At 43.7% G+C, this 27,262-nt stretch overlaps 1 protein-coding gene across 1 annotated transcript; it reads right to left on the minus strand.

Annotated features, from left to right (window-relative positions):
* Nucleotides 1-2,658: 2,658 nt before the first annotated feature.
* On the minus strand, nt 2,659-27,209 carry ap3b1a (adaptor related protein complex 3 subunit beta 1a). The gene is made up of 27 exons (XM_077737810.1): nt 26,874-27,209; nt 25,146-25,221; nt 24,996-25,070; nt 24,833-24,928; nt 24,613-24,773; nt 24,425-24,491; nt 20,729-20,911; nt 20,184-20,342; nt 19,544-19,641; nt 19,431-19,485; nt 19,282-19,353; nt 19,142-19,204; nt 18,856-18,988; nt 18,554-18,663; nt 18,304-18,480; nt 17,960-18,146; nt 17,753-17,883; nt 17,518-17,674; nt 17,253-17,439; nt 16,119-16,242; nt 16,013-16,058; nt 15,826-15,935; nt 10,549-10,777; nt 9,435-9,519; nt 8,681-8,778; nt 8,426-8,564; nt 2,659-4,802 (listed from the first exon to the last, which is right to left on the minus strand). Exons 1-27 carry the CDS (start codon nt 26,993-26,995, stop codon nt 4,646-4,648), a joined length of 3,297 nt encoding a protein of 1,098 aa, XP_077593936.1. The 5' UTR covers nt 26,996-27,209; the 3' UTR covers nt 2,659-4,645.
* Nucleotides 27,210-27,262: the final 53 nt, after the last annotated feature.

Raw genomic sequence — 27,262 nt, forward strand, 5'->3', positions numbered from 1 at the left:
CGGGGCGACTTATCGACTCGGGCGGCGGCTCGGTGGCCGTTGATTATTGGTCTTTTCCGACTTTTCCAAACTAATAAGTAGCACAATCGAGCATTGGTAGAGAGCACGTGGACTTAATTGATATTGAGCGGGTGGGGGAGGGTGTGTATTTCTTTTTTTATTTATTTTTTGCCGGGTGCCGCCGTCGGCTAATTTGCAGTTTAATCAGCCTTTGTAATGAGAGCCGCTGATTAGCGCAGCTTGGAAATAAAAGAGAATTACAAGAACGTCTGTCAGAGTCCGGTGATAATTCTCCGCTAATTGTCATGATTACAGCCAATGGGATGACTTTGGGACATTCTTCTACCCCCTCCCCATTAATATGTACATACACAAAAGCAGAAAGTCTAAATGTAAACAAAACAAAAAAAATAAGTCATTAGGGTTTAGGTAATTAACTGGCATTTATGGCAATAGATGTCCAATTTGTTTGAACAATCAGGAATCATTGCATCTTCTTTTATTTTAGCTACACAGCATCAGAACATTTTAGCTGGTTAATAATAATGACCTGGCAACAAGAGAACATGAGTAGCATGAGTGTACACTGCAAAAAATGTATGTTTTTTTTTAATAGTGGCTATGGCCAAAGCTGCTGGTGATTTTATTATGAAGACTTTTTTTACAGCACTTCCTTTTAATGTTTTTTTGTCATTTTTTGTATATTGCCCAAATTAAAGTATAAAATGTTTCCCTTATTTCTTTTAAATATTTTTTTTACAGTGCTACAGTGTATGTGTGTGTGTGTCAGAATAAGCGCGTTGAAGGTCCACCACGTGTAGTTAAGCATAAAAATGGGCGCCTTTGTGTGTCAAGTCAGCACAAGTGTCCGTCGGCGATTACCTCTTCTGGGCTTGGCGGCGTTGGCGAGGAGGGCCAGGGAGGTGACGCTTGGCTAAATCAAACTTTGGAGAGGGTCAGTGGTTTTGCACGACGGCCATTCATCATCATCTTCTTCCTCCTCCTCTTCTATTACAACCTTGCTGGGGGAAATGTCCCCACGCAACCTTTGGAATTGTCCACAAAAGGAAACGTAGGATGACTCGCAATAACTCTTTGACAGCGACGGATATGTGTACTTACCTCTGCGTACTTGGACTACAAGTACCTGTACTTGCACTACAACTATGTGTATTTGTGTGTACTTTCACTACCAGTACATTTTATTGCATGTAGTATAAGTATGTGTAGTTGTTTATACTTATACTACAAGTGTAACTTCAGGTATTAATACAAGTACCTAAAATTTTGTGTCATTATACTACAAGAATGTGTAATTGTGTATACTTGTAATCCAAGAATGTGTAATTGTGTGTACTTATACTACAAGAATGTGTCATTTCACGAATTACTACAAGTAGGTGTCATTTCAAGTATTACTAAAAGTGCATGTAATTGAGTGTACTTATACAACAAAGTGTACCGGTAATTGTGTGTACTTGTGGTATGTGTAATTTCATGTATTACTAGAAGTTTTACGTGTCCTAGAAGTACGCCAATGGCAGCGCCAGACCTCCCCATCCAAAGGACTTGGCCCAGGAGTTAGTTAATGAGACTCCATTGAATTTTTGTAAAGCGGGGGAACCCCCACGCCAGTAATAAAGAAAGCGAGTCAATCGGGCGAGTCGACGATGGCGAGGAGGCGACGATGGCGCCATTCATCACGCCAGAGCGGGCGTGGTCGTTCGTCAAGCTCAACGAGGCAGCAAATAGGAAAATGACCATTTGGATCAAACGCATCTGCACTCATCCGCTGGCCGTCCCAGCGCCCCCCCCCTCCTCCCCCCCTTTTGTACCCATTAAACCAGCCCGTAAAATATGCGTGTTGTTTTTGTGCCCGACATCCGCCACCTTTGAATTTGGGCCGTCTTTATTCCATTTATTTATGGATTTTAATAGCTTCTGTCACAACCGATTTGGCTCGATATTTGCTTTGATCCATTTTTTATTGTTTGACTTTAAGTTGGAGTCACTTTTGTTGGAATTATACTATTTTTAAAAACAACTTTTTCCTTCCCAAATAATAATTTTAACTCATTTAAGGTTTCTGTGAATCTACCACACGCATGTTTACTTAATTTCTCAATATTTATTATTCAACATTTTTATGTAAATGAAATGCGCAAAATGAAGTCATCGCTTTTGCGGCGTGGAACGCTAAATGCGGAAAGAGGAGGCGGGGCCAGGAACGGGGTCGGGGCCGCCACGCTCCAGCGAACGCCTTTATTTCCGACTCGCTTTGTTGACACGCAATTTTCAGGGATTTTTGTTCATGTTGAACAATAAGAAAAAAAATTACTACAAAAAGTGTCAATTTTCTGTTTTTTGGGGGTAATTTTTTTGTTAGCATTATTTGTACGATGGTTTTATTTAAGAATATTTTTGTTTAACGCATTCAGTCTATTAGAAAACATGCATTTGTTTTTTAATTGCTGGTTTTGTCCAATTTTTTTAATCTTTTTTTTTATAAAATTATGTACATTTTTTGCCTTCAATTTATTTCTTTTTATCTTTGTCCATTTTAAAATATTTTTAAAGAATTTGTATGTATATAAGCATTTTTTGGTCAAAAAAGTATTTTTTTGCCTCTATTTTTGTCACCTTCATCCTTTTGTGTCAATGTAACAAATTTGTTTGTTATTCTTGTTTTGTGTCTATCTTATTTTTGTCATTTAGACCCCGCCTCCTTTTTCCTACTCCCCCCAAAAATAAAGCATTTACAAAAATATTTTGGCGTTTCCTGGATGATAATAACCTGTAAATGTGTGTATATTTTAGTGTGTCTTTTGTCATAAGTGTCCTCTCCTAACAGAAGTAGTGCAGGTAAGTTTATGAATAATGCAGGCCGCCTCCTCCCAGTGACAGGACGCCCCCCCCCCCTCCCCCCAAGCGTTCCGACAACACGGCGGCTAATCAAAAGCGACGCGTCCCGATGTCCGGGCGGACGCCGCACGCGCCCGTCAAAAAGTGTATTTCCTGGAGGGGCAAACTCCCGAGAGAAAACGGCGCCCTGACGGAATTGGAATAATTTATTAGCTGGACCGGTTTAGCTTGACACTTAGCGGCGGGCTATTTATCTGCCAAGAAGGAGGGCGGCGACCAATCAAACGGCTTGGGCGAGGGGGTGGTGGGTTAGGGGGGGTAAATGAATCTGGCAAGGGGTGTCCAAAGTATTGCAGAATTTGATTTTAAACGGATTAGATGACTTTCCGACCAATAGGGCGTCTTTTTAAGCAAAAATCAGGCGATTACGATGGCATGACCTTTGCCCTCTGGCATGGCTCTAACTGTAAATGGGTTTTTGTTTGAAAAAAAAAAACGTTAGTACTTTTATTTTGGTAAAATGTCATCGTCTAATGTCATTTTTTTGGTTGGTCTTTGCGTATTTTGCTACTTATTTGTGCTAATGGTCCTTTTATTTTTGGTCATTTCTTCGGCCTACTAACATTTTTTTCTTTGGTGGAAAATAAGAAATGGCTTTTTAGTTGAAATTGGATGAATAAGTCCCTAGTGGATTTTGAAAAAGTATTTTTCTCCCGCATTCTTTGTTTTTTTGGAAGAAAATAATTGAGTTCAATCAAGAGAAAAAGTCCAATTGTGATCAAGAGAAAGAAAAGATGAAAGAATCTGCGGCTGTGGATTTCGGTGACGTCCCGCCTTAATTTTGATTTATGGTGCGAGTGTAAATTAAGAAAAAAAAAAATGTTTTCCAATTCCATTTCAAGTCTGGCTTGACTCCAAATGGGAATCACAATCATCAAATGTGTTACTTTTGCAATTTTAGCGCCGTATTTTAAACCAAGACGCAAATTTCCATCCAAAAATCCACCAATAACGCAAGTTGACCAATTGGGAAAAAAAACGACAACGATTTGCTAAAATTATGGGATGGTGGACCCCCCAAAAAGCATCTTGGCGGCGTTTAATGGACTCCACGAGCATGTTAACAAGATTAGTGGGAGATTATCAGGAGATGATAAGATTGCGCCACCCCGTAATCCTCAGCGTGTGTTTTAGCCACATGTGCGCGGCGGCCTTTTCACATGCTAACTAGCGCCATCATTGTCCCGAAGGAGAAGGCCACCACGTAATCCGTCCGCCATGGCTTTCCATTTAGGCGCCCTTCGTGACAAAAGGAGCATTTAACTCTGCCGTCAAGAAGCCCCGCCTCCCCACCCGGGGGAAAAAATGGCCGGGCTGGGCGGAGGTTAATTGAAGGTCACGGCGTGGGCCCGCGACTCGGGTTATTATTATTTTTTTTTTAAAAGGATAATTAGCATTCAGATGACCGTCTGTGCGTGTTGGCAAATAGACACAAATAATCGCCCTCGTCCGCTATTTTAAATAAAAAAAAATATCGTCTGGCATTGATGTTTGATTCGGCAAAATTGGATTATTACAAGGCTGGATTATTTTCGCGGAAATATGAAAATGCAGTCATTCGCTTTGACAGCTTTATGAGGCTTTTAAGGACATGGAAACTATGGGAAAATCGAATGCATATTTTATGAAATATTAGCTGCGTTTTTTTTGTAATGCGTCTTGGACCTATTGTATAGATATATAATATATTTTTATATATAATATATATAAAGAAAAAAGATTTCTATGCCTGAGCCAAGGTCTGTTTGAGATCCCGCAGCAACATGGACGCCAAGACGCTCTTCTCGGTGTTGATGGTCAACGAGACGCTGCCCGGTTGGTCCTTCAGGTCCAGGTGGAGTAGAACCAGGACATGGCTGCTCACCGTGTGAGCTGAAAACCTGAGCGCAACAGAAAAAAATCACATTTTAGAATTCACGTGTGGCAAAGTGGCGGCCCGGGGGCCAAATCTGGCCCACCACATCATTTTGTGGGGCCCGGTGACTTTCTGTTTCAGTATTAAATTCAAATGAAGAGTATAGATGTATATTCCATTTCCTGATTTTCCACCTTTTAAATCAATCAGTCATTATTTAATCTGTTTTTAGTTCAAAAATCATTTTGTCAAATCTAAAAATGTTCAAAAAATAAACAAAAATAAACATTCTTTTGGATGGATCAAAACCTGAATATTTAGGGCCTTTAATCCAGTTCATTTAATCAATTTATTTAAAAAAATAATACAAATATTATTTCTAAATGACTATTATGATTTTTCCTCTCTCTATGCCAGTAACCAAGTCAGAATAAAAGCGGACTGAGTGGATTTGAAAGAGGATATTTCACCCAAAACTAACATTGTGGCATCGCTGTCAACATCCAGCAAGCTGATGGTGCGAAGCCCCGCCCCTATCCATCCCTCAAAGCCCACTTTAAAACTCATTTTATGGACTGCCGCTGTCTATTGAGTGCGCGGGTTACGCCCCCTCCACCGGCCCTCCTCGGCCCTCCCCGGCCCCCCCCCACCGCCGTCCATCCCACTGAGGGAATTCCCCGTCGGCCGTTTCCCCGGAAACCCACCGGCGCACATGGTCCCCCCATTGAGGGTGCTAACAAGAAGGCCGTGACCCGCGTCGAACCCCCACCCTTTCCCCTATCTGGGGGAAGCCCCGCCCATGGGCGCCATCTGCCTCCATTTAGCGCGACAAGACCCCCCGCGGACGCCCGCTTAGGCCTGACAAACAGCCCACAAAGGTGGCCACTTAGGCCCGTCTAAAGCCCGTCAAGAGCGGACAAGACGGGGCGACGCGTCCACCAATTAGCACGAGGGGGGCCGGAGAAGGGGGGGCGGGCGCTCGCACACAATGCAACTGTGACCGGCACGCCGAGCGTACGCGGCGGTCTCCGGAGACCGTCTAAATTAGCGTCGACGCATCGGATGGAGTTTATCATCCGCCTCTCGCTTTGCCTTAATTAAAATATGAGGCGCTCTCTTTGCCCCCCCCCCCCCCGGCGCCCCCCTCCTTTATCCCCCGCCACTTGAAATCCCATCTTAAAAAACGGCGCCCGGCCGCGCGGGGCCTCCGCTAATGGTTTTAGGAACTAAATCTAACATTTACTCGGCCCGTTAACACCGCGCTTGGAGTGTAAATGCTGTGTTTATGTGGTGGAAGGAGGACGTGGAGGGGGGGGCTTGTCGTCAGGTATCCATAACAAAGTACAAGCCAATATATCATAGGCAAATAAATCAAATGTATACGATGTTTTTTCAAGAATGGAAGTTGCCACTTGGATTTTATAGCTAAAAATGGCTTGGTCACCCTCAGGCCTTGCGTGGGTTTTCTCCGGGTACTCCGGTTTCCTCCCACATTTCAAAGACATGCATGGCAGGCAGATTCGACACTTTAAATTGCCTGCTCCAGCACACCCGTGATCCTAGTGAGAATAAAGCGGTTCAGAAAATGAGATATATATATATGTATTCATACACACACATACAAATACATACATACATATATATATATATATATATATATATATATATATATATATATATATATATATATATATATATATATATATATATATATATATATATATATATATATATATATATATATATATATATATATATATATATATATATATATATATATATATATATATATATATATATATATATATATATATATATATATATATATATATATATATATATATATATATATATATATATATATATATATATATATATATATATATATATATATATATATATATATATATATATATATATATATATATATATATATATATATATATATATATATATATATATATATATATATATATATATATATATATATATATATATATATATATATATATATATATATATATATATATATATATATATATACACACTTATACTTACATATACATTTATGAAGGCTGCCAAACAATACTAAAATAATGCATGAAATTTCCAATTGATATGGAAATAAGGAGATGCTGCGGCACGGAAGGTGATTGAATGGAATTCATTGGCTATTGTTTATGTGATTTCTTTGAGGAAATATGGCGTTGCTTGTCTGCGGGGAATCCCAGGGCGGAGAGTCAGGTGGGTAGAGCGTCGGTGGCGGCGGTGGCGGAGACGGCGAACGCGGGTGTCAAGCGGCGCACTAAATGACTCATTGGTATTCTGGCGCACTGGCCACAGTTTGGGGCCTAAATAGCAAGCTAATTGCAGGCGGGCCAATGGCGAAGCAAAGCGGAGGGCGGCCAAGCAGGCAGATTGGCATCGATCTGCGGGGCTCTCCAATTACCCGCCATTCTCCTGGCCGCGCCGGTGCCATCTGCCTCCCCTTCACCCGGGATAAAGCCACCCGGCCGGCCTCACCTTTACGCGCCGGACGGGGCCCACGAGTGTCCTTCAAACTAGCGGCTAGCGGTCGGACCGGACAGATGGCCCCGCGGCTATTATCTCGCAGAGCGTATTGGTTCCTAAAACTGGCTTTTTTTTATCCTTATTGGGGAAGGTATCATTAGCATTTCATCCAAATATAAGGCACATTTGGAAAATGTTTTGTTTTTTCTTTTCCACGTCCCCCCTACTCCTAATATTGTCAAAGTGGGTAAAAAAAACAAAAGTGTCAGGCACGGTATGGCTTTGCTCCTAATTGAATTGTATTTTTCTAAACAAAGAGGCGGCGTTTTGTTTGCGGGTAAGCTAACACTCCATCACATTTGCCTTCAAACCAACTGAAAAATGGGGCGCATTTATTTTATTCCGCTTGTTTAGACAGCAACAAGAACAGCCTTTTCTACATTTGCTTTCCTGCTTGATTTATTGCCATCCTCCCCTGCAACAATCAATTTGGCTGCCTGTTCAGATTGCAACCCCCCCCCACCGACGCCCCCACCACCACCAATTCGCCAACCTTGATAGAAGCAGTGACGCCCCCTGCTGAGTAACACAAGAACTTTTCTAGCAAAGGTTATATTGTATCATTAAAAATCCCCCCCATCCCCATTTCATTTTCTGAACCGCTTTACCCTCACTAGGATCACAAGGGGGTGCTGGAGCCTATACCGACTGACACTAACTATATTGTATAATATTGACATTTTGAAATGCTTATTATTGCGTGAAGGTGGACGGCAAGGACCAAAAGATGAGCGCTTGCTTTTTTCAAAGCAGATTGCGTGATTGATGGAGCAAGCCGTTGGTTAGTTAGTTAGTCACGAGGCCGCGCCACGTCTTCTTCCGTGGCGCGTCGCCATCGATTTCCTCCGTCAATCTTTAGGAATTGGTCGCGCGCGCACGCCGGGGAGGAAATGGCGGAGCGACAGATGGCGCAAAAGCAGCTCTCATTATCTCTCAAGGTGTGCGCCACAGAGAAGGAAGCTCATTAACGCGCCCTGTGTACACCAATTACACGGTCGGCCATCTTGAGGCATTCCCTAGGCCTGTCCCCCACCCACGTAATGTACCTTTTTTTTCTTAATTTTAATTTAAACTCACCTGAGCACGTGAGTTTCAGAGGAGGGCACCGCGCCCACGTTGGCTACAGAGAGGACCCGCTCGGCGATGGCTTGGTGGGAGATGTGGGAGGTCGCCATGGCGACGGTTGCCGAGGTCTCGTTCATGCCTCGGAGTTTACCTGTGGGCGGGAGAATGGAAATGTAAGTGTGGAGGGTTCGAGTATGATTTTTTGGGAAAAAAAAATAGCAATAATGGAGGGAAGACTGTAGTGTGGAATTTCTAGTTTGGACTCACTTTGCTCCTTGCAGAAGTCGGTCTGGGAAAGGCCGCAGGGCGTCAGCAGCTCGCCCACAACAGGCTGGATGGAAACGTTGAAGCGTTCCTCTTTGGTGCTGAGCCATCCAAAAAAAAGAGGAAAAAATGACAAGTGTCAGTCAAGTTTCACTTTTTTTTTTTTGCTGTAGCGATTCCATTGCATAAATCTTTAGTTTGAGGGGCAGGATGGATTCTGTTGCAGCGAGTAGGTTTCCTCGTCAGGGTATAGATTGGCATTTAGCGGGCGGACGCGCTCTAGGGCCTGATTATTGGGAGAATAATTGTTATCTCAGACCAACGCTGATCAATTGCGGCTGCGGCGTCGACTTGGAATGCGGCGGAATCACGGGAAGCCGCCGCAGCCCGAACGGACTATTTCAATCACTTCATGTCATTTAGAGCAAACTTACTTTCAAATCCCAGCGTTTCTTATTACACATTTTTTTTGTTACATTTTTTAACGCTCAGACTAAAAGATAAATTGACATTACATGTTGCCTTGAACGAGAATGTATTCTTTTTTGTGTGATATACATTTAAAAAAAAATCATATCTGGTAATTTTGTTGCTAGGTAGAAAAACAAAATGACTATATAAAAAAATGTTTTGTATATTTTCTTCTTGCATATTGTTAAATAAACAATTTACAATTTTCTCATTGATGGCGTCAATGGCAGCCAGTGAATATTTATGGATTTCCAATTTTGATATTTTTTTGTTTTTTAAATTTTACCATAGCTGGAAGTTAGCCGCTTGCGTGGAGTCGTTGAAGTCGATCCCCATGGAGACGGTGACGGAGGCCTCCGGATCCAAGCGCTCTGTGGGGGGAGGGACGAGGGGGAGAGAGGGGAGAGGGGAAAGGTTCTGGTGAGCGACAAGGGTAGCGAATAGGAAGAAGGGGGCGGAGTCGGCAGAGTGGAACCGACAGGTATGAGCGCGGCTTGTTTGTTAGCTGGCAAAGCAAGGCCGACCGACCGAGCCAGCGTGTGCGAGAAAACCGTCCTTCAATCCGGGAGACTGGTTTCCACGACAACGAGCCGCTGACGTACCGCCAGGAGATCAAGTGCGACAAGCGTTGAAAGAAGAAGCCAGACAAAAACGCTGCAATGGCTGAAAATTTCGCACACACCGACCAGATATAAAAAAATAAATAAAAACGTTTTGGAACCCACGGAAAAGCTAACTGCAAAACTTCAGATGACAAAATGGTGGACTAAATGCTAACAAAAAATAGCTCTTAATGCTATCCTGTTGGGTCGTATCAATGGGGAATGGAATATTAGCAATAAAGTGGCTAACTAGCTAACCTATTCATCTGTGAAGTAATTTTGCCATGAAATAGATGAAATTATTCCTGGTTATGAATCCTTAACCATATGATTTGCTGTCAACCTTCCCAGTTTGAAGAGTTGGGACGCCAAGATAGCACTGCGGCGTATCAAATCAAATCTAAAGTGGTTTCGACGCCCGCCAGCCCATCAATACGGTTTGAGCTCTTCCCCGCTAGTTAGCATCGACGCCTCCCTTCGCCAAAGACGGCGGCGTTCTGCCAGCGCCCGCGCGGCTGTGGCCGATTGCGGCGCATCGATCGGTCGTCCGAGGAAGCGGCGGGTGATTGGGATCGACGGGCTGACGCTGGGAGGAAGAAAAAGCCACCGATCGTTTGGAACAAATCCTTATTCCTCCCTCCCTCTTCTCCATCTTTGTTTACAGTGGAGAAATGATTAGCGGATTTTCGCGCATATTCGTCATAGAAGCCACTCCCTTAAAATGGCCTTCAAACGGTTGAATTTGACAATTTCTCGAGTATAAGCCGCATTTTTTGGTTAAGAGGCGGGTCTACTCACCGATGCTGTTGAAAGCGTGAAGGTCCAGTCCGGCGGGTCCGCGCTCGCCCACGTGGATTTCCTCCAAAGGACGCTCACAGCTGTTGGTCAGGGTGACCTGCACGGCGACCATTCCGGGTCCATAAAGGCAAGATTGGCGAGGGAACAGGTACTTGGCCGAAAGGCCCTTCCCGCTCATGTGGTGAAGGAGTTCGTAGCTTTTCACCGGTCCGAAAGATGGACTCGTCACCTGAAGGAAAAAAAAAGTGCCAATGTTAAAACAATGGTGTCAAAGTGGCGGCCCGCGGGCCAAATCTGGTCCGCGGCATCATTTAGTGCGGTCCAAAAACGTTTTTTTGAATTGAAATGATTATTAAACGTATATTATATTTCCTGATTTTCCTCTTTAAAATCAATAATGGCAAATGTTTTAATCCAATTTTTTGGGGTATTTTTTGTTCAAAAAGCATGTTATAGAATCTTAAAATGAATATTTAAAAATAGTTTCTGTTTTCCACTTTAATATTGAACATTAAAAAAATATTTTGTTGTCTTTTGAAATGAAAAACATGATTAGAAGTGGATTTTCTATCTTACTAAGAAAAAAGGCAGAAATAAATTAATGAATTATTAGGGCTTATGACACATTTCTTTTAATACAATTGGTTTGAAATAGCTAACTATGCTAGTATGGTCTGGCATACATGAAATGAAGTCAACGGGAAAAAAATAAATAAAACAAAAATGTAAAAGAACACTCATTTTTAGAGCAACTGTGGTTCGTCGTCACTGGCAACCAATGGGTTAAGCCAGGAAAAATAAAATGAGGGGAGTAGAGTGGTGTCCTAAGGAAAAGCTCTTTATTAACTAGTAGCCATTTAAAAAATGTCCTCTGTTGTTGATGGAAATGGACGGGATGTTGACTTGAATGAAAAGTTAATGAATGGAAGCGGCCAAGGTGGCGTCGTGTCTTGAAAAGAGGAGCTTTTACTCTTTCAACAGCGGGAAATTGGATTAAGCGCACGGGCAACAAAAAAAAAAAAAAAAAAACACACGCATTTGGCGGAAGCGCCACTTTGGGCTTGTGGGCTCTTCGCTTGGCTTCTTGATTAGACTAAGAGCACTTCAATTGCCGTGTGCGTGAATACATCAATTCCTGCCCGCACTCTTGGCGCCTCTTTTCAAAAACACGCCGTCGCTGTTGACTTTCTGCCAAAATGGGATTGTAGCAACAATGCCAAGTCGGGCCGAAACACTCTAATGTTTACAATTAAACCAAATTTTTTTGGAAGTCTGTAAATACGAAAAAGAAAATGTAATTCGGGTTTGTAACATGCTAAGTAACTCAATCATTTCTCTCAAAAAATACATTTCTAACATACTAGAAAACTTGAATAATACATTGGACTGGGTGAATGTAAAGACTGTATATCCAACATAAAAACCACTTTTTAGAACAACTCTGGTTCACATATGGCCACTAAGTTGACCCATTAAAGCCCCCGCCCCTTGAATTTAACCTCCAAAGTGGTCTGGGTCCTTAATGATGGCCTCCCCCGGACTAAAAACTGGTCAGACAACCACTACAAGTCCTTGACAAAAAGCGTCCATAAAAGCAGAGCGGGCAAACATTTGTTAGCACGGCGTCCGTCACGCCGCTCAATTTCCCGTCCCGCTTTGGGCCAACGTGGGCGTCAATAAAGCGGGCCCGGAGATTTAGCCGCTTCCCTCAAGGTCCCGGCGGCGTGGCGGACGGCTTTCGCGGAGCTTATCATCACCCATTTGACACGGGCCACGCGTGACAGCGGCGCCAAGCCGTAACACCTCAAGAGTAAATAAAGGCAACAAGAGGGATGTAACCTTGACTCCCTCGTCAGCCGCGTTGGCTGGCTCGTCGCCGGACGGCGGCGGCGCCGACGGAGGCGGCCACGAGCCAGCCGGCGAGTTGGGGACGTCTTGATTGAGAGGCTCTATTACGCGTCAGCCCGGAGAAAGGCGGGGTGATGGATGACGGCCCGCCGCCAGTCACCTTCAGAGCGCCCGCGGGCCGGCCGGCCGGTTAGCGCTTCCCCGCCCTCCGTAGCAAATGACCTGAAAATCCCGCTGACGTATCCCAAAAAAAAGGGCTAACGGGCGTAGCCTAGCGAGGAGCGAGAAAGGCGGGCCGCCGACGGAGGGAGTCGTATCGAAAATCCATTTCTGGTTTCGGGGAGAAAAAGTTTAATTGTCCCCCCTCCGAAGGGGGGGAGATGACAATTAATGGCGGAAAGGCGCAGAGACCTTGCGGGCAAATTGAATTAAAGCGCAACTGCTCGCTCACCAAAACGCCAGGTGACTTCATTTATGGCAATTTATCAGCAAATGAGCCGATCTGGCGGCGTTCATTAGCCGCCACGGAGGAAGAGCACGTTAGCGTTAATAAGTATGTCACGGTGCGTCTTTGGTTGAGTTTAAGCCAATCGGCCGACGTTAATTGACGGACAACTATTTGGATTGGAGATGAATTGTTGAGACACGCGGCTGATCGAAAAACAAAACAACTGGAATTTTTTTTTAACCCCTCAGAAATAGAATAAAGCGTTTTTTACATTGACCACACAGTTACTTCAGTCACACTAAAACTGAACTGAATTTGAACAAATATAAATAAAACATGGGAGAAATAATGCTTAAGAAAACCAATAACTGAAAATAAGAAAATCCTAAAGTTGAAAAATGATCATGGCTGTTAACGTAAATCACAGGTATCAAAGTGGCGGCCCGGGGGCCAAAATCTGTCCCGTCGCATCATTTTGTGTGGCCCGGGAAAGTCAATCATGAGTGCTGACTTTCTGTTTTAGGATCAAATTCAAATGAAGATTATAAATATATGTTATATATCCTGATTTTCCCCCTTTTAATCAATAATTGTCATTATTAATCCATAATTTCATTTTGTAAAATCTAAAAGTATACATAAAACAAACTAAAATAAACTGTTTTAGATCGACAAAAACCTGAATATTTAGGGCCTTTAATCCAGTTCATTTAAGACATTTATAAATAAAAAAAATCTAAATATGATATCTAAAATCGTGCGGCCCACCTGAAATGGAGTTGACGTCAAAGCGACCCGAGTCTGACACCCTTAATGTAAATGCTGAAAGTCAAAGAAATTTCCCCAATCTTTCAAATTTGAGCGGCAGCCGGAGGTCGGCTTTTCCCAGCCGCCGTCCAATTAGGACGGGGCGGGAGGAGCCGGGCCGGGCGGCGGCGTGGTGATGGACACCAAATGAACAAATTATGATGGCCCTCTTCTGCCGCTGATGGGGTCAAACGCCGCTGACAGTTCAATTTCCCCCCGCCCGGGCCGCCTAATTAGGAATGAAACGCTTTGGGGACGGGACGGACGGACGGGGAAGAAGACGGCGCCCTCGCTCGGGATCCCCACGTCAAAATGTTATTAGAGGCTAGCCGGCCAAAGAGAGGGTCAAAGACGCCGACCGGGGGTTAATCTAAATGTCTTTGATAAGCGCGCGCCGCTCCTCGGGAGGGGTGCCGGGGCCGCTGGGCCGAGACCCGCTCGCCGCCTCCGTGGCCAGATTGCGCGCAAATCCAATTGACACCGGGGGCGCCGTTTCTGAGCACGCCCCTAGAAATAAAAGGGTGAACTTATTTACTCCCCACACTGGTGGTGTATTTATGCTTGGAATCAGATGGGCTAATCTGCATTTCTATTGGCTGGCCTTCACCCGCGCCGATGGACGGCGGCTGTCAATTACCGTGAGCGGCGGGCGCCCCGGGAACGTTGCGGGACCCCCCTTGGCGAAGACGTGAAGGACTTTGTGGACGACAATGACGACGCCATCTTTATGGCCGGGCGAAGCATTTATTGCGACGGATGGAAGGGCTCGTAAAGCTAGGTCAGTCCATTTTGGAATTTGCACTATCGAATATTCCTTGTTAATATTCAGGGATGATTATTGATAGACCATTTTTGTTCAAATGGACTGGATGTCCACCCGATTGGGTCGCATTAAGATTTTATGTGGGCCATTTTAAATAGAATATTTAGATTTTTTTCTATAAATGGATTAAAATCCCTGAATATTCAGTTTTGTTATAGATCTAAAACAATGTTTATTTTAGCTATTTTTTAATAGATTTTTAGATTTTACTAAATGATTTTTGAACTAAAAACAGAAAAAATTGATTAAAAAATGACAATTATGGATTTAAAAGGGGGAAAATAAGGAAATATAATATACATCTATATCTATCATTTGAATTTGATTCTAAAACAGAAAGTTGCCACTCATGATTGACTTTCTCGGGCCGCACAAAATGATGCGACGGGCCCGATTTTGGCCCCCGGGCCGCCACTTTCACACCCTACCGACTGCCCATAGATACCTAGGACAAGCTCCAACACCCCCACCAACCCCATCCTACCTCAGCGACGGAAGATGAATGAATTAACTCATGAGTGAAGTGCTAGTCTAGATCAGGGGCAAAATGGTGGAAAAAATCCACACGGCAGAAAAAGAAAGATCCGGACATTTGCTTCCCTCTCGGGAGCAGCAGGCGGAAAACAAAGTACACAGAGAGAAGAAGGCCGTGGCGGCGAGAAAGGTCGAGCGTCTGATATACGCCGGGGGAAGAGACGGAAAGCGAGTGGCGGACCAGTCCCCAGCAGCAGAAATGGAGTTCAAGGGTGCACGGGAGACAAGCGCCGCCAGACGGGCATCCTGACGGCTCATAAATAGAAAGCGGCAGAAAAGGTCAATACGTCGGAGCGGGGGGAGCGCAAACGTTCCGTCGGGGAGGAGAAGCTCATTTGGCTGCCGCTGCCGGGAACAATGGAGTCTCGCTGCACCTTGATGGACTCAATCTATACTGACACTTTTTCTGTAAAGGGCTGGGGGTGCCGGGGGGGGGGACTAGAAGCAACTAGTTTTAAATAGCCATACAGCTAATTAAGGGGTTTGTGGGAGGAGCTTGTACTGTCATATTATTTTTTTACAAAAAAAAGGAAAAGTTTGGTTGGCGGGTCGCTTTAAGATTTTATGTGGACCATTTTAGATATAATATTTAGATTTTTGTTCATTTATTTATAAATGAATTAAAATAACTGGGTTAAAATCCCTGAATATTTAGTTTTGTTATAGATCTAAAACAATGTTTATTTAAGAATTGTTTTAATACATATATTTGAATGCTAACAAGTCATTTGATTTCATTATTCTTTGGACATCAAGTGTGGAATTTACGGTACGCGCAAATGGCATCGCAAATATGGCGCCCAAATCAGTCACTCACCTGTGGGACGGTGGTGGCGGCGGCGCCAGAGAGGGAAAGTCCTTCAAGGTCCGACAGCAGACTGGAAGTTACCCCGACGGATTTGCTGGGGTTTGTGGGAGCAGGAAAAACTGACACAAGATAAAATGACAGCGCATCAATCAACTTGGCGCCATTTTGTTGGTCATCGTGCAGGTGAATTACTTACAATTGTCCAGATCTAACAAGGACACTTCCTTAGACTCATCAGTCACCTGCAACCAAAGAGAGAGTCAAACATTTTTTTTTTACAAATGGACAAATGTTAGCATTACTTTTAGGTCAGCCTTGACGTTGTTCTTGGATGGCCGAGCTTGGGAATCCGATTCCGAATCGGATTCAGACTCGGAGGCGGAGCTTTCAGATGACAAGCCGCTTCCTTCGTCGCCACTTTTGTCGCTGGAAGAAATCAAAAAGATATGTTTTTTTCTGCCTTCCGTTTCAGGCCTTTGTGGCACTCCATGCTAATTTCCATTAGCGCGCGGTAGGCGTTTTCCATAGAGTGCTAGCATTTGGCTATTGGAGATGGGGGGAATTCCCGACGGAATTCAAAAGCGAGTCAGAAAAACAAAAAGATCAATGCGTTTGCCGAGCTAATTTAACGTCGCGTTGATTCCCGCGCCTTGGCGCCGTCTCATTGGCTGGCTCCGTGTCTCTTCAATTTGTCCCGATAATGAGTGTTTACTCGGCTGCGCTTGCCACTTTAGGCCGTTAAATTAATGAGGGGAATTGTGACGCTAACCGCGTCTCTAACTTGGGCCATGATGAAAAGCCAGTATTCATTTGCCTAACACATTTCATTTGCGCACCAACAGGAAAAAGTCATATAAATCACCGCGGGCCCGATTAGGCTGGGCCCACAACGACGGGGGCCGTAATGAGGGCGTTATGCCGTGTTTGTTGTGGAAGCGTGAAGGGTGGGGGCGCGCTAATTACGCTACGCTAATTGCGCCGGCTAATGGCGAGAAAGGGGTCAGGCTCGGCTCGAGCGTGGCCCGGGCGCACTTTGAAAAGAACAACGTAATGAGTCAAATATCATTCACCGGCCCGATAAGTGACCGATCGCAAGTCATTAGCCGTTAGCCGTGTAGACGTGGCCCCTGCTAGTGGATGACCATTCTGCTTGATTAGCTCCTTAATGGAACTCACGGGCAAATAAAAAGACCCGATGGACGATGGGAGAAGGGGCTTTTGCGGAGACCGGACCAGAACGGAAATTGGCACGGCGCTTGGCGTTTTGCCGAAATGGACGACAATGGCTGTCCGGTTGGTTTGAAGTTTAAAGGGAATTGGTGGGAAATGATCACTTTTTACACTGACCTGGAATTACCTCAACATTAACAGGGAGTGTTATTTACTAAGAGAGACTGAAATGACCCCTAAATACAACAGATTGCATTATCAAGTACCTGTGAGTGTTGTTTTGCTTGCGTTTTAGATCTTTCTTTTTTGTTTTCACTGTCTTCTTCTTTTCGGAAGCCGAATCGGTGGAGCTATTCTCTGATTCGCCAGAACTTTTCCCCGAATCTGTGGAGCTCTCCTCAGACTCTTGGCTGCTTCCATCTTCTTCTTCATCTTCACTGCTGCTTCCAGACTCTGGAGGACAATTATGTCAATTTCTATTGGATGCCAACCACCCATAGTACAAAATATTAGCCTAAATAGGATGCTAACCTTGACTGCTGCTGCTACTACTACTAGCGCTGCTGTCATCATCATCATTATTGTCGCTAGTGTCCTCCTTTTTGTCTCTCTCCTCATCCGAATAGAATTTATCGTCGGATTCGGATTGCGGCTTGGTTTTCCCGACCAGCGACGCCCACTCATTGACCTAAACGTGGTGGTTAAAAAAAATACAATTCTAAAAAACATTTAAACAAGTCCTTGTTTTGTGGGTGCGGTAACTTACCGGCTCAATGACTTCCACGTTCCTTACAGACTGATCTGGCGCTTCCGCCGGCCAATCGGAGAGCTCCTGGTATCCGGCGGCTTTACTGTTGAGGCTGTGAGAAAGCGTGCCCAACTGGAAACGATCTCGATCTGGAATTGAAGGAGGAGGACAGCAACAAACTTCAGGGGTGCTGTCAAATGATAAAGCGGTCGCCCTAGCACGTACCTTTGAAAGCCGAATGGAGCGTGGGAGCGGGCTTGGGCGCCAAAAGGATGCGGCGGGCGTACTTGTTGAGGGCGCCCATCTGCTCGCTGGGCACAATCAGCTGCCGTATGAAGCGGGTGCGATCGCGGATGTCGTAGTTCTGGTCGTACTTGCCCAAATTGAGAATGTACTGCGTCAGCAGCTTGGTCTGGACGTAGCGGAAATACACAAATTGATACATATATCTAAGAACAGGGGATCGTATAATCCAGTGTGCTTTATATAATGGAAAAAAATGTTTTATTTTATAATGCGGTGCACCTTATATTCATGAAAATACGGTAGTTTCTTTTTTTTCTTCCTACCTGTTTGGAGTTGGTGAGGTAAAGCTTAGCCGCCAAGTTGACGGCCTGCAACTTGACGATATCTTCTTCGCCGGTGAACGTTTTGGCGATCTTGCGCAGCACATCGGGAGCAATTTTGGGTACGCGTTCACAGTACTCGCCCATCAGCCATAAGATGCTAGCTCGGGCCATGGGAACCTACGAGATGGGGGAGCAGGTGAGCGCCATGGCGGGTCCGATGGAGCCACGGAGGAGGAGGAATCGTACGTACGGTGATTTTGTCAAAGAGCTTAGCCATGTGTTTGATGATCTCGCTATGCCGGGTGGGCTGAGTGAGGAGCAACTTGCGGATCACCACCACGCTCTCGGCCACCACCCCCTCTGTGGCATCAATGTCAGAAAGCCAGGCTTTTAATGGCCGACTAATCACCAATTATCTTTGCAATTAGTCGACTAATCGGATCGTATTTGTCACGTTGTTTGTGTTAAGGGTAATAATCATGGCATTTTTTTTTACACCAAAAAGGACATTTTTTGCCCACTTGGTATATTAAAATAGAGCATTGACTTTACCATCTCTGTTGGAAAGTAGAAGGACCAGCCCGTTGAGACAGGTATCCGTGACCTCGGAGATGTTGGTGGCACACCTGCCGATGGCCTGGATGGTGGCCGCGGCAAAAGCCTTGTCCTGACTTTTCACGTACGTCTACAAGACAATTTGATCCAACTTTACAACGTCTTTTGCATGCATAATGAAGAAAATGTATGATTTAAAAAGGCCGAGAGCCTTAGATCCCCACTTACAGAGCCACATATGGCTCCTGAGCCCCCCCCCCCCAAAAAGTGCGAGGAGACCAACCTGAAACTCTCGAAGTATGGTAGAGATGTTGGCTTCGTTGGCCAAGTTGGTCAGGATCTCCAACTGCAAAAAAAATGAATTCCCTCGTTATAATCGAGTGATCAGGCCCAAAAAGCCACCATTTTCAACAGGGATCGTACCTTCAGTGTTTTGATGTGCGTGGTATCGGTGGATCGGACATAGAAGCTCTTCATGGAGGGCTCGAACATCCCCTGATGGTGGATTTGAAAAGAAAATGACCAAAATGAGCACGTGGTCCACGTTGGAATCTTGGCTAGCCGCCACTCACCTTCCTCTGAATGGACATGGTGGCGATGTTCTGAAGAACAACGTACTGGACCTCTCTGTGGCACAAAATGGCGTTTACAAACTAAAAAGGGAGAGGTGACGATCTAGGCTTACCGGTGACTCCTCAACAGGCGAACCAGTGACTTGGTGACCACGTTGACTTCGTGTTTGGGCGCCAAGTGCCAATAAAGTTGAGCCACCGCCATCACCACCTTGAAATAAAACAAACACAATCCAATTCATGCATTCAAATTACAATTTCTAATTCCAATGAGTGCAAAATAAAGGGTTAAAGAAGGCAAACTATGCATTTTTAGTTCCTTTCCGACAAAAATTGGGGGTTTTGGGTTGCCATCTTCTGCTAAAATGTACAATTCAGAGTATTAGAATAGGACATTAAATAAAAAGAACAACCTCATAACTGATCACATATTTCGTGACAGTGTGGCTTGATTATTTGAGCAAAATGCGATTACCCTGCACATTTTCTGTCACTACATGTCCATCGCCGATGTGGAAAGTCTTCAATATAGAAAGCATCGGAGGAAAAAGAAAATAAAGCGCACGTCTCATTTGTAATCCCCGAGAAGCGGCGAGTAGACCTTGAGTCTCCACTTTGATGGAGAAGTGTTTTCGCCGTGTATGGCCATCTTGTGACAGCCACTAGTTTGTCCGCCTAGCTTTGTTTTAATACAAAATGGCACCCGGGAATGCATCAGCGCCGAGATAGTTTGTCTCAGGGTAAGCCACTCACCGCCGTGTTTCGGCTCTGAAGCAGCGGCTTGGTGTTACGGAGCAGTAGTCGGTGATCCGGGTCCATGACGTAGGGCTTGGCTTCTACTTCCTCCTCTCCTTTCTCCTCCGGGTCCGAGTCGTAGAAGGTCTTGTCGTTGTTTTCATCAAACGTGGCGCCCTGAGAGTACAAAAGTTCAAAAAATATTATTTGGGTGAATATTGGAAGAAATATTACCATTTTTTTTTGCATATATGCCATGAATATGAGGGTAAAAATTGTAAATCTGAGGGCGTCTCTTACCAAAGAAATTGAAAAATTCAACAATTTAAAGGCAATTTTAAAGGTGCGGCTTATACTCAAACGTGGCTAATATGCGAGAAAATACACTAATTGTTTACTAGTCGCATAACTGTACGATATTTACCATTAGCTGCAGCTCAGATATTAGCATAACCCCCATTTTAAAAAGAAAAACATGGCAGCAATCAACCGAATCGGGCATTTGGACAATTTTTAGGACAAAAAAACGTTTCCCGGCTAGCTTAAAAACAGGTTTAGCTGACCTCTTTCCACGGGCTGGTGAACTGCGTTCGTGCGTAGCGTGTGAGCATGGAGATGATCACCACCTGGCCCCACTCCTCCACGTCCACCAGCAAATTGCACAGCTTGCGGTAGTTCTTGTGGATCAAGTCGATGCGGTCCGGGCACACTTCTTCAAAGGCCATCACCACGCTACCCGCCACCAGCTGCAAAAAAAAAAACAAAAGCAACAAAAGTGAGTCCAAAATACTACTCGGGATGAATCGCTAACTAGCTTTGACTTCATTACGCTAGCAAAGCTCCAGGGGGGGATGGAGTACTTTCAACTTTGATTGCAGCGGGCGATCATTATGGAGGGAAAAAAATGTCAGAGCTTAAAAAGTTTGAATTGACTGATTTTCTTCCCAAGTGGGAGAAGCAAATCTAGCAATTATAGCATTCGCACAAATCAAAGTAATTCCCTGAGAAGCAGAACAACTCTATCATTTAATCTGCCTGGAGTTTTAACTTTACTTTCTTTTCTATAAGAGTCGAGGCTAGTGGAAATATAGCATGGGGGTTTTTAAACAGCGCACTTCAATTCATTAGCGAGAACTAATTGATTTTTAAATGATTTTTTTTATTGTGGGTAATTAAACAATTTGTTTTTTCGCCCCCAACTGGCTTTGTTTCCATGATATATGCATTGAAAGGAGGCACTTTTCTTTTGGGGAAATTAGCTTGGTGTTATTAGCTAAAATAAAATTTAAATGCAATTTTTGTAGGCCTAAAGAAAAGATTGAGGATCACAGAAATCAAAGACTATTAATATTCAGCAAGAATAAAATATGAATGTTTTTCTTTTTGGCTTTATATGCATTTAACTCTTAAAACAAATTCCAATTCAAGATAAGCTATTAAAAAATGATATTTAAAAAATAATTGGACATATTGAACATTATGTGTGGCTCTTTGACTCTCACAGTTGAACATTTATGGCTCTTTTTGTCTAACTTGTTCACCAACGTTTTTGGCTCTTTGACTCTGAGTTGAACATTTTTGGCTCTTTCCGTCTAACTTGTTCTCCACCATTTTGGCTCTTTTTATCTAGCTTGTTCGCTAACCCAGGCTAAACAGTTACCGCCAATTGGTCCGTTGGCGTAAATAACGGAATGAAAACTAAACCGCAACGTGGCCCGCTTGAAAAACCGAGTCTGACGGGCCACCTCCAAGGAGAACATCAAAAACATGGTGACACCTCGCCGTGTGTTGCGTTGCGGAGGTGCCTGCTGGCCACCCTCCACGGAATTATGACAAGACGGTAATGGAAAAATCACACTAAGCAAATGGCTCTTCTAATAACAATAAATTTCCTTGAAAATGAGGCGGGGCCGCCGGTGTTTCCTCGCATCTGTTTGGCCATGAATTCCAATTAAGACGATGGGAAGACGACGAGTGCTGGGTCATCACGCCAGAGAAAACACCGACTGCAGTCTTTTTGGGTTTTCTTTTTTTGATGGACGAGCCTCCCCCATTTTCCTCCCCCCCTTCTTAAACGAATGGCCGTCCCACCTCGGCCCTAATCATAAGGGCCCCCATCCTCCTCGGCTTTCAATTTGGGAAGGGGAGCGCGGGGAGGGAGCCGTCATTTATCTTGTAATGGCGACATAATAGATCCATCACGCTAAAACAGCTGCACAAACTCGGCCGTCGCCGCTGTCATCACGCCGTCCCATTTTGTCTGGAAAACATCCCCCTCCGATGTATGTAAGAGCCATTTAAAAAAAAAAGCCTTCGCATTGGATAAGGGGGCGGGGCCACGGCCACTCACCTGATAACACTTCTTTTGCTTTTAAATGGAATCATTACGCTAGCAAACGTAGAGCGGGAATTAACCGACGCCGCCGAGCCATTAACTAGCCAATGAAGATGGCGTCTTTAACGCGGGAGCCACGGAGAGGGGAAGATATAGAAAAGCGACGGGGGCTCAGAAATGCGGCGTCTCCACGTATATTGGTTTCATCTAAAAACAAACGCAGTCCGTCATTATTTAGACCCCCGTGAATCCGCCATTTCCGTAAATGTCGACGCGTGTTGCGGGAATCGAAATTGTCTGCGGGAATACGGGGCGAGGTGTGGAATATTTTTATTTTACCTGCCTATTTCATAGTGGCCGCTAGATGTCACGGTATACGGCTCAGAAGTAGTCATCTAGTAGAGAATTTTGTATAACATTGGTGTCAACTCGTTTTTATGTGGGCCATTTTAGATAGAATATTTGGATTTTTTTTTTATAAATGGATTAAAAGAACTGGATTAAAACCCTTGAAGAGTCAGTTTTTTATAGATCTAAAACAATGTTTATTTTAGCTATTTTTTAATATATTTTTAGATTTTACTAAATGATTTTTAAACAAAAAAAATAACAATTATTGATTTAAAAAGGGGGAAAATCAGAAAATTGAATACACATCTATAATCTTCATTTGAATTAGTTCCTAAAACAGAAAGTCAGCACTCATGATTGACTTTCCCGGACCACACAAAATGATGTGGCGGGCCAGATTTGGCCCCCGGGCCGCCATTTTGACACCTGTTGTATAATGTTAAGTATTTAAGGATATTTAAAGTTAAATATGCTTACAAAAAATAATAATAATAATTCAAATGGCAGCAGACTTCCAAAAGACTATATGTTAAATTTTGATAGAACGTTGGTGTTTTTATCTATACGTTAGCGTTCATAATTCAGTGAGCGTTTCCAAGCATGTCCCACTATTTCCACAGCGCATTAACAAAGAGCGTCACTTGTAAAACTCCAACTGGAGCCGAGTAGCCGACCGGGCGTCTCGCGAGACCCGTGGAAACGCTACGCGGGCATAAAAACCCACTTCTTGACACCTATTAAATATTCACCGGGGCTTTTGGCAATAATTCAGCGGCGGCTAGAGCCAACCCTCACGTGCACCCACAGAAGTCATCTGTCTTCATTAGCTAGCCGCGGCTAAATATGCTACACATCTGCTCCCTGGCTCGCCATTCCACACCGCCACTCCGACGCCAGTTGGCCTGAGCCGCTTTATTTATTTGTGGAAATATAGTAAGCGCACGCTATGAATACATAATCACGGCGCTCTACGCAGCAGGGCTGTCGTGGACGTGGTGAGAATATTTGGCGCGTTCTGGAATAAAATAAAGCGTCGTGATTTTGGAAGGCCGCCACAAACAATTACATTGATCCTCAATTGGTTGCCGATTATCGTTAGAATGTGCCGACTAATGTGTTTAATGGGTATTAATCAAATTCTTTGAAGTATCATTGTATAGGATGTCAAAGAGGCGGGCCCGCGGGCCAAATTTGGCCCGCCGCATCATATTGTGTGGCCCGGGAAAGTCAATGATGAGTGCCGACTTTCGGTTTTAGGATCAAATTAAAATGAAGATTATAGATGTATATTATATTTACTGATTTTCCCCCTTTTAAATCAATAATTACACATTTTCAGGGCCTTTAATCCAGTTCATTTAATCTATTTATTTACTTTTGATCCATTTATAAGAAAAATATCTAAATATTATATCTATAATGGTTTGCTTGAGTGAAGGATTAAAAAAAAAAATGGGAGCTAATCATGACTATCAATGGCAGTTAACCAGGAGCATCTGAGTCCCGTAATTTTAAGCGGCTACTAACAAAATAAGTGACCCGAGTGTGGTGTCGTAGGGTGCTGGACAATTACCGTGCTTTTATCCTTCAGCAGTTTTTCGATCACTTCGATCAGCTGCTCCTTCTGCTCGGGGTCCAAACTGAGCAAAAAAAAAAAAAAAAAAAACATTAAAAGTGAGAAACACCGAACCACAAAACTGCTCTGCCACCATCTTGTGGCAGCTAACCATAATTACAGCATCCCCCACCCAGTCAATGTACCTGTAAAGCTTCTGGATGGCGTGGGCCGAGGTCTTCCTGACGTAAGGCGACATGTCGGCGGCGGCCTCCTTGATGGCCAGCATCATGATGGGCACAATGATGGTCACACGAATGCTGGACAAAACCCTCAGCGCGCTTGCTCGGATCAACTGGTTGGGGTCCTGTCGTAGGATAAAAGTTAAACGTGCCCCGCCCATGTTTGGCGGTCGTCTTGGCGTACCTTGAGGGCCCGCTGGAAGGTGCTGATGGAGAGTAGGGCCAGGTCCTGCTGCTCTTCAGCGTACCTCACCAGATAGACGTAGACCAGCTTCTTTAGCTGACAATGAAATACGCCAAATTAAGTCCCGAAGAGTCAAGATTTTTTTTTGTTGACGTCATCATACCTCAATGTTCTTACTGGCTACGTTCTTCACTATGGCGGGGAACAGCTCGGATGCATTCTTTCCTTTGGCGATCAGCTGCGGGGGAAAATAACAAGAAATGTTAAGTTAAGATGGCTTTGCATTGGGGTCGATATCGATCGGGACACTCACCCCAACTACCCTCTTCATGGCATCCAGTTTGAGTGACTCCTTGTTGCTTTCCAGCATTTGTTTTAGGTCTTCATTCCTGAAGAAAACAGGGAAAAAATATATAATAAATACAAAGAAGTTCAATAAGACATGAGATAAATTGTTGAGTTTTGGATATTTTTCATTGCATTTTTTTTATTTTGTTCTATTTTTCCTCAACATTTATTCCACTTAATTTTATCAAAATAAATTCCTGACGAGACAGACACAACCAAACAATTGTGGATAATTACTACCATGCAAGAGCAGCTCATTCCTGAGCTAACGCTAACACTGTGGTGACATTGTTCACCTGTACTCAATACCACCATTCATAAGAACTCATTTATACACAATATCATGAAAAAAACATCAAATCTCTGCTTCAAAATATTCCCATTTCCACCCCTCCCTCAAACCACACACAAAAATCAAATTTTGGTTCTTAAAAATAACTAAATACATGTTATTGTTACCACCGTCGCTGCCCGCCTCTTCTAGTTCAAATAGATGAGACGTCTATGCCAGTCAAAGGTAGGCAACGATTCAAAATCTAGAATAGCAAGCCAAAAAATAAATAATTCAATAAAAATTGCGGGCCATGGTGCCGCCCGTACCCATCTGCAGGCACCCTGTTAGCGCTGAGCGTCAAGATACGTTCTTCCTGGGTCAGGTCAGCCTTGAAAGATAACTGCAGGTGCTCGGCCGACATCACGGCGGACCTGACGGCGACGGCCGCTTCCGAGCGGAACTTGGACAAGCGTGCGTCCATCACCTCCGCTTGCCTTCGCTATGGGATGGCTTTTGTTTGTGCTCTCGCTGCTCGCCTTCTTCTTATTGACTTTGGCAAATGGAGTCACAAGACCGAGACAACATTCTTCTGTCGTACATCACATAATTTCTCTTCAATTATTCTGGTCTAAACATTTTTGCTTATTATTGGAACACAAAAGGCTGTGTAGAGAAAAACTGATGAGGAACTTACTGTATGTAACTGGTTCCAAAAATATTCCATTTATTAAGAACATGATTTTTATGTGCTACATTAATAACAAATTCCCAAACAATTCACTTTTTGTATATTTTCGTGTTGGAAAAGGCAAGTCAAGTCAACTTTTCCAATCCTCTATGATTCTAACGACTAAAATATTTACAAGATAATGTGACATTCCTGACTGCCATTCACTGTCTCTTAGAAGCCAAGGTTAAATTTTGTTCACTGACATTCATTGAGCCCACTTTCTCTTTTTAAATGTTATTTTTACAACTAAAAAATGTTATAAATTGTCGCTATTTTTGTTACATGAAACACAACCCAAACAATGTAATCAACACACACTTGGGAAAATTCAAATTCAGGGGTTTTGTTTGCTCAGCACGACAAAACTGACATTATAAGTTGTTATTATGTTCGTCTGACATTTTAAAGTAATTAAAAAAATAGAAAATAGCTGTCATACCTCTTAGCTTTCAAACAAATTGGACGCCTGTCATTATAAATAGCAAGCCAAATATTTTTTTTAAAAAGTTGGTATGGTCCAGCGGGAAAAAGAAGGATTTACAGGTCCAATTTTGGCGCCTATAATTAATAGCCCCTCACTCATACCTAGCAACCAGTTAGCTAGCAGTCCCCATTGAAGTCATACGTGGCACAACTATCTTAAAACTGGTGACAATTTCAACTATAACATATTAATGACATTGACTCACTTTTTAAAGTCAGCGCTGAAGAGTCCGAAGGCAGCACTGACGCCGGAGGGGGCACTCTCCTGGCCGGCCTCCACCGCTGCCTCTGCTCCCCCTTGGTCGTTGTACAAAGCTGTCGTTGACATGTTCCAAAGTTTGTGCCCCCCACACTATAAAGAAAAAAAACTCCCACGTAAACTATCGAATTACCACTTAATTGTCGTGTATGAAGGTTCGGAGTTTGTCGTAGAACTTAAGACAGAAGCGGCCAAACTTTTTGAGATAATTCCTCCAACTTTTCCTCCTCGACACTCGTTACCGGATGTAGTTTGCAGCTGGTGTCACATGACAATGTTGTCGCGCTATGAACATAGAGCTGTAGCTACAAGAACAGATCACCGTTTAGTTTTTGC

Source organism: Stigmatopora nigra, chromosome 17, assembly GCF_051989575.1.
Source record: "Stigmatopora nigra isolate UIUO_SnigA chromosome 17, RoL_Snig_1.1, whole genome shotgun sequence".
In the NCBI taxonomy this organism is placed as follows: Eukaryota; Metazoa; Chordata; class Actinopteri; order Syngnathiformes; family Syngnathidae; genus Stigmatopora; species Stigmatopora nigra.

Coding starts and splice junctions, on each gene's coding strand:
- ap3b1a (XM_077737810.1), bottom strand. CDS start 26,995: ATGTCAACGACAGCTTTGTACAACGACCAAGGGGGAGCAGAGGCAGCG. Junction 24,774..24,832: donor CCTTCCAGCGGGCCCTCAAG/GTACGCCAAGAC, acceptor ATCCTACGACAG/GACCCCAACCAGTTGATCCG. Junction 19,205..19,281: donor CGCACATCAAAACACTGAAG/GTACGATCCCTG, acceptor TTTTTTTTGCAG/TTGGAGATCCTGACCAACTT.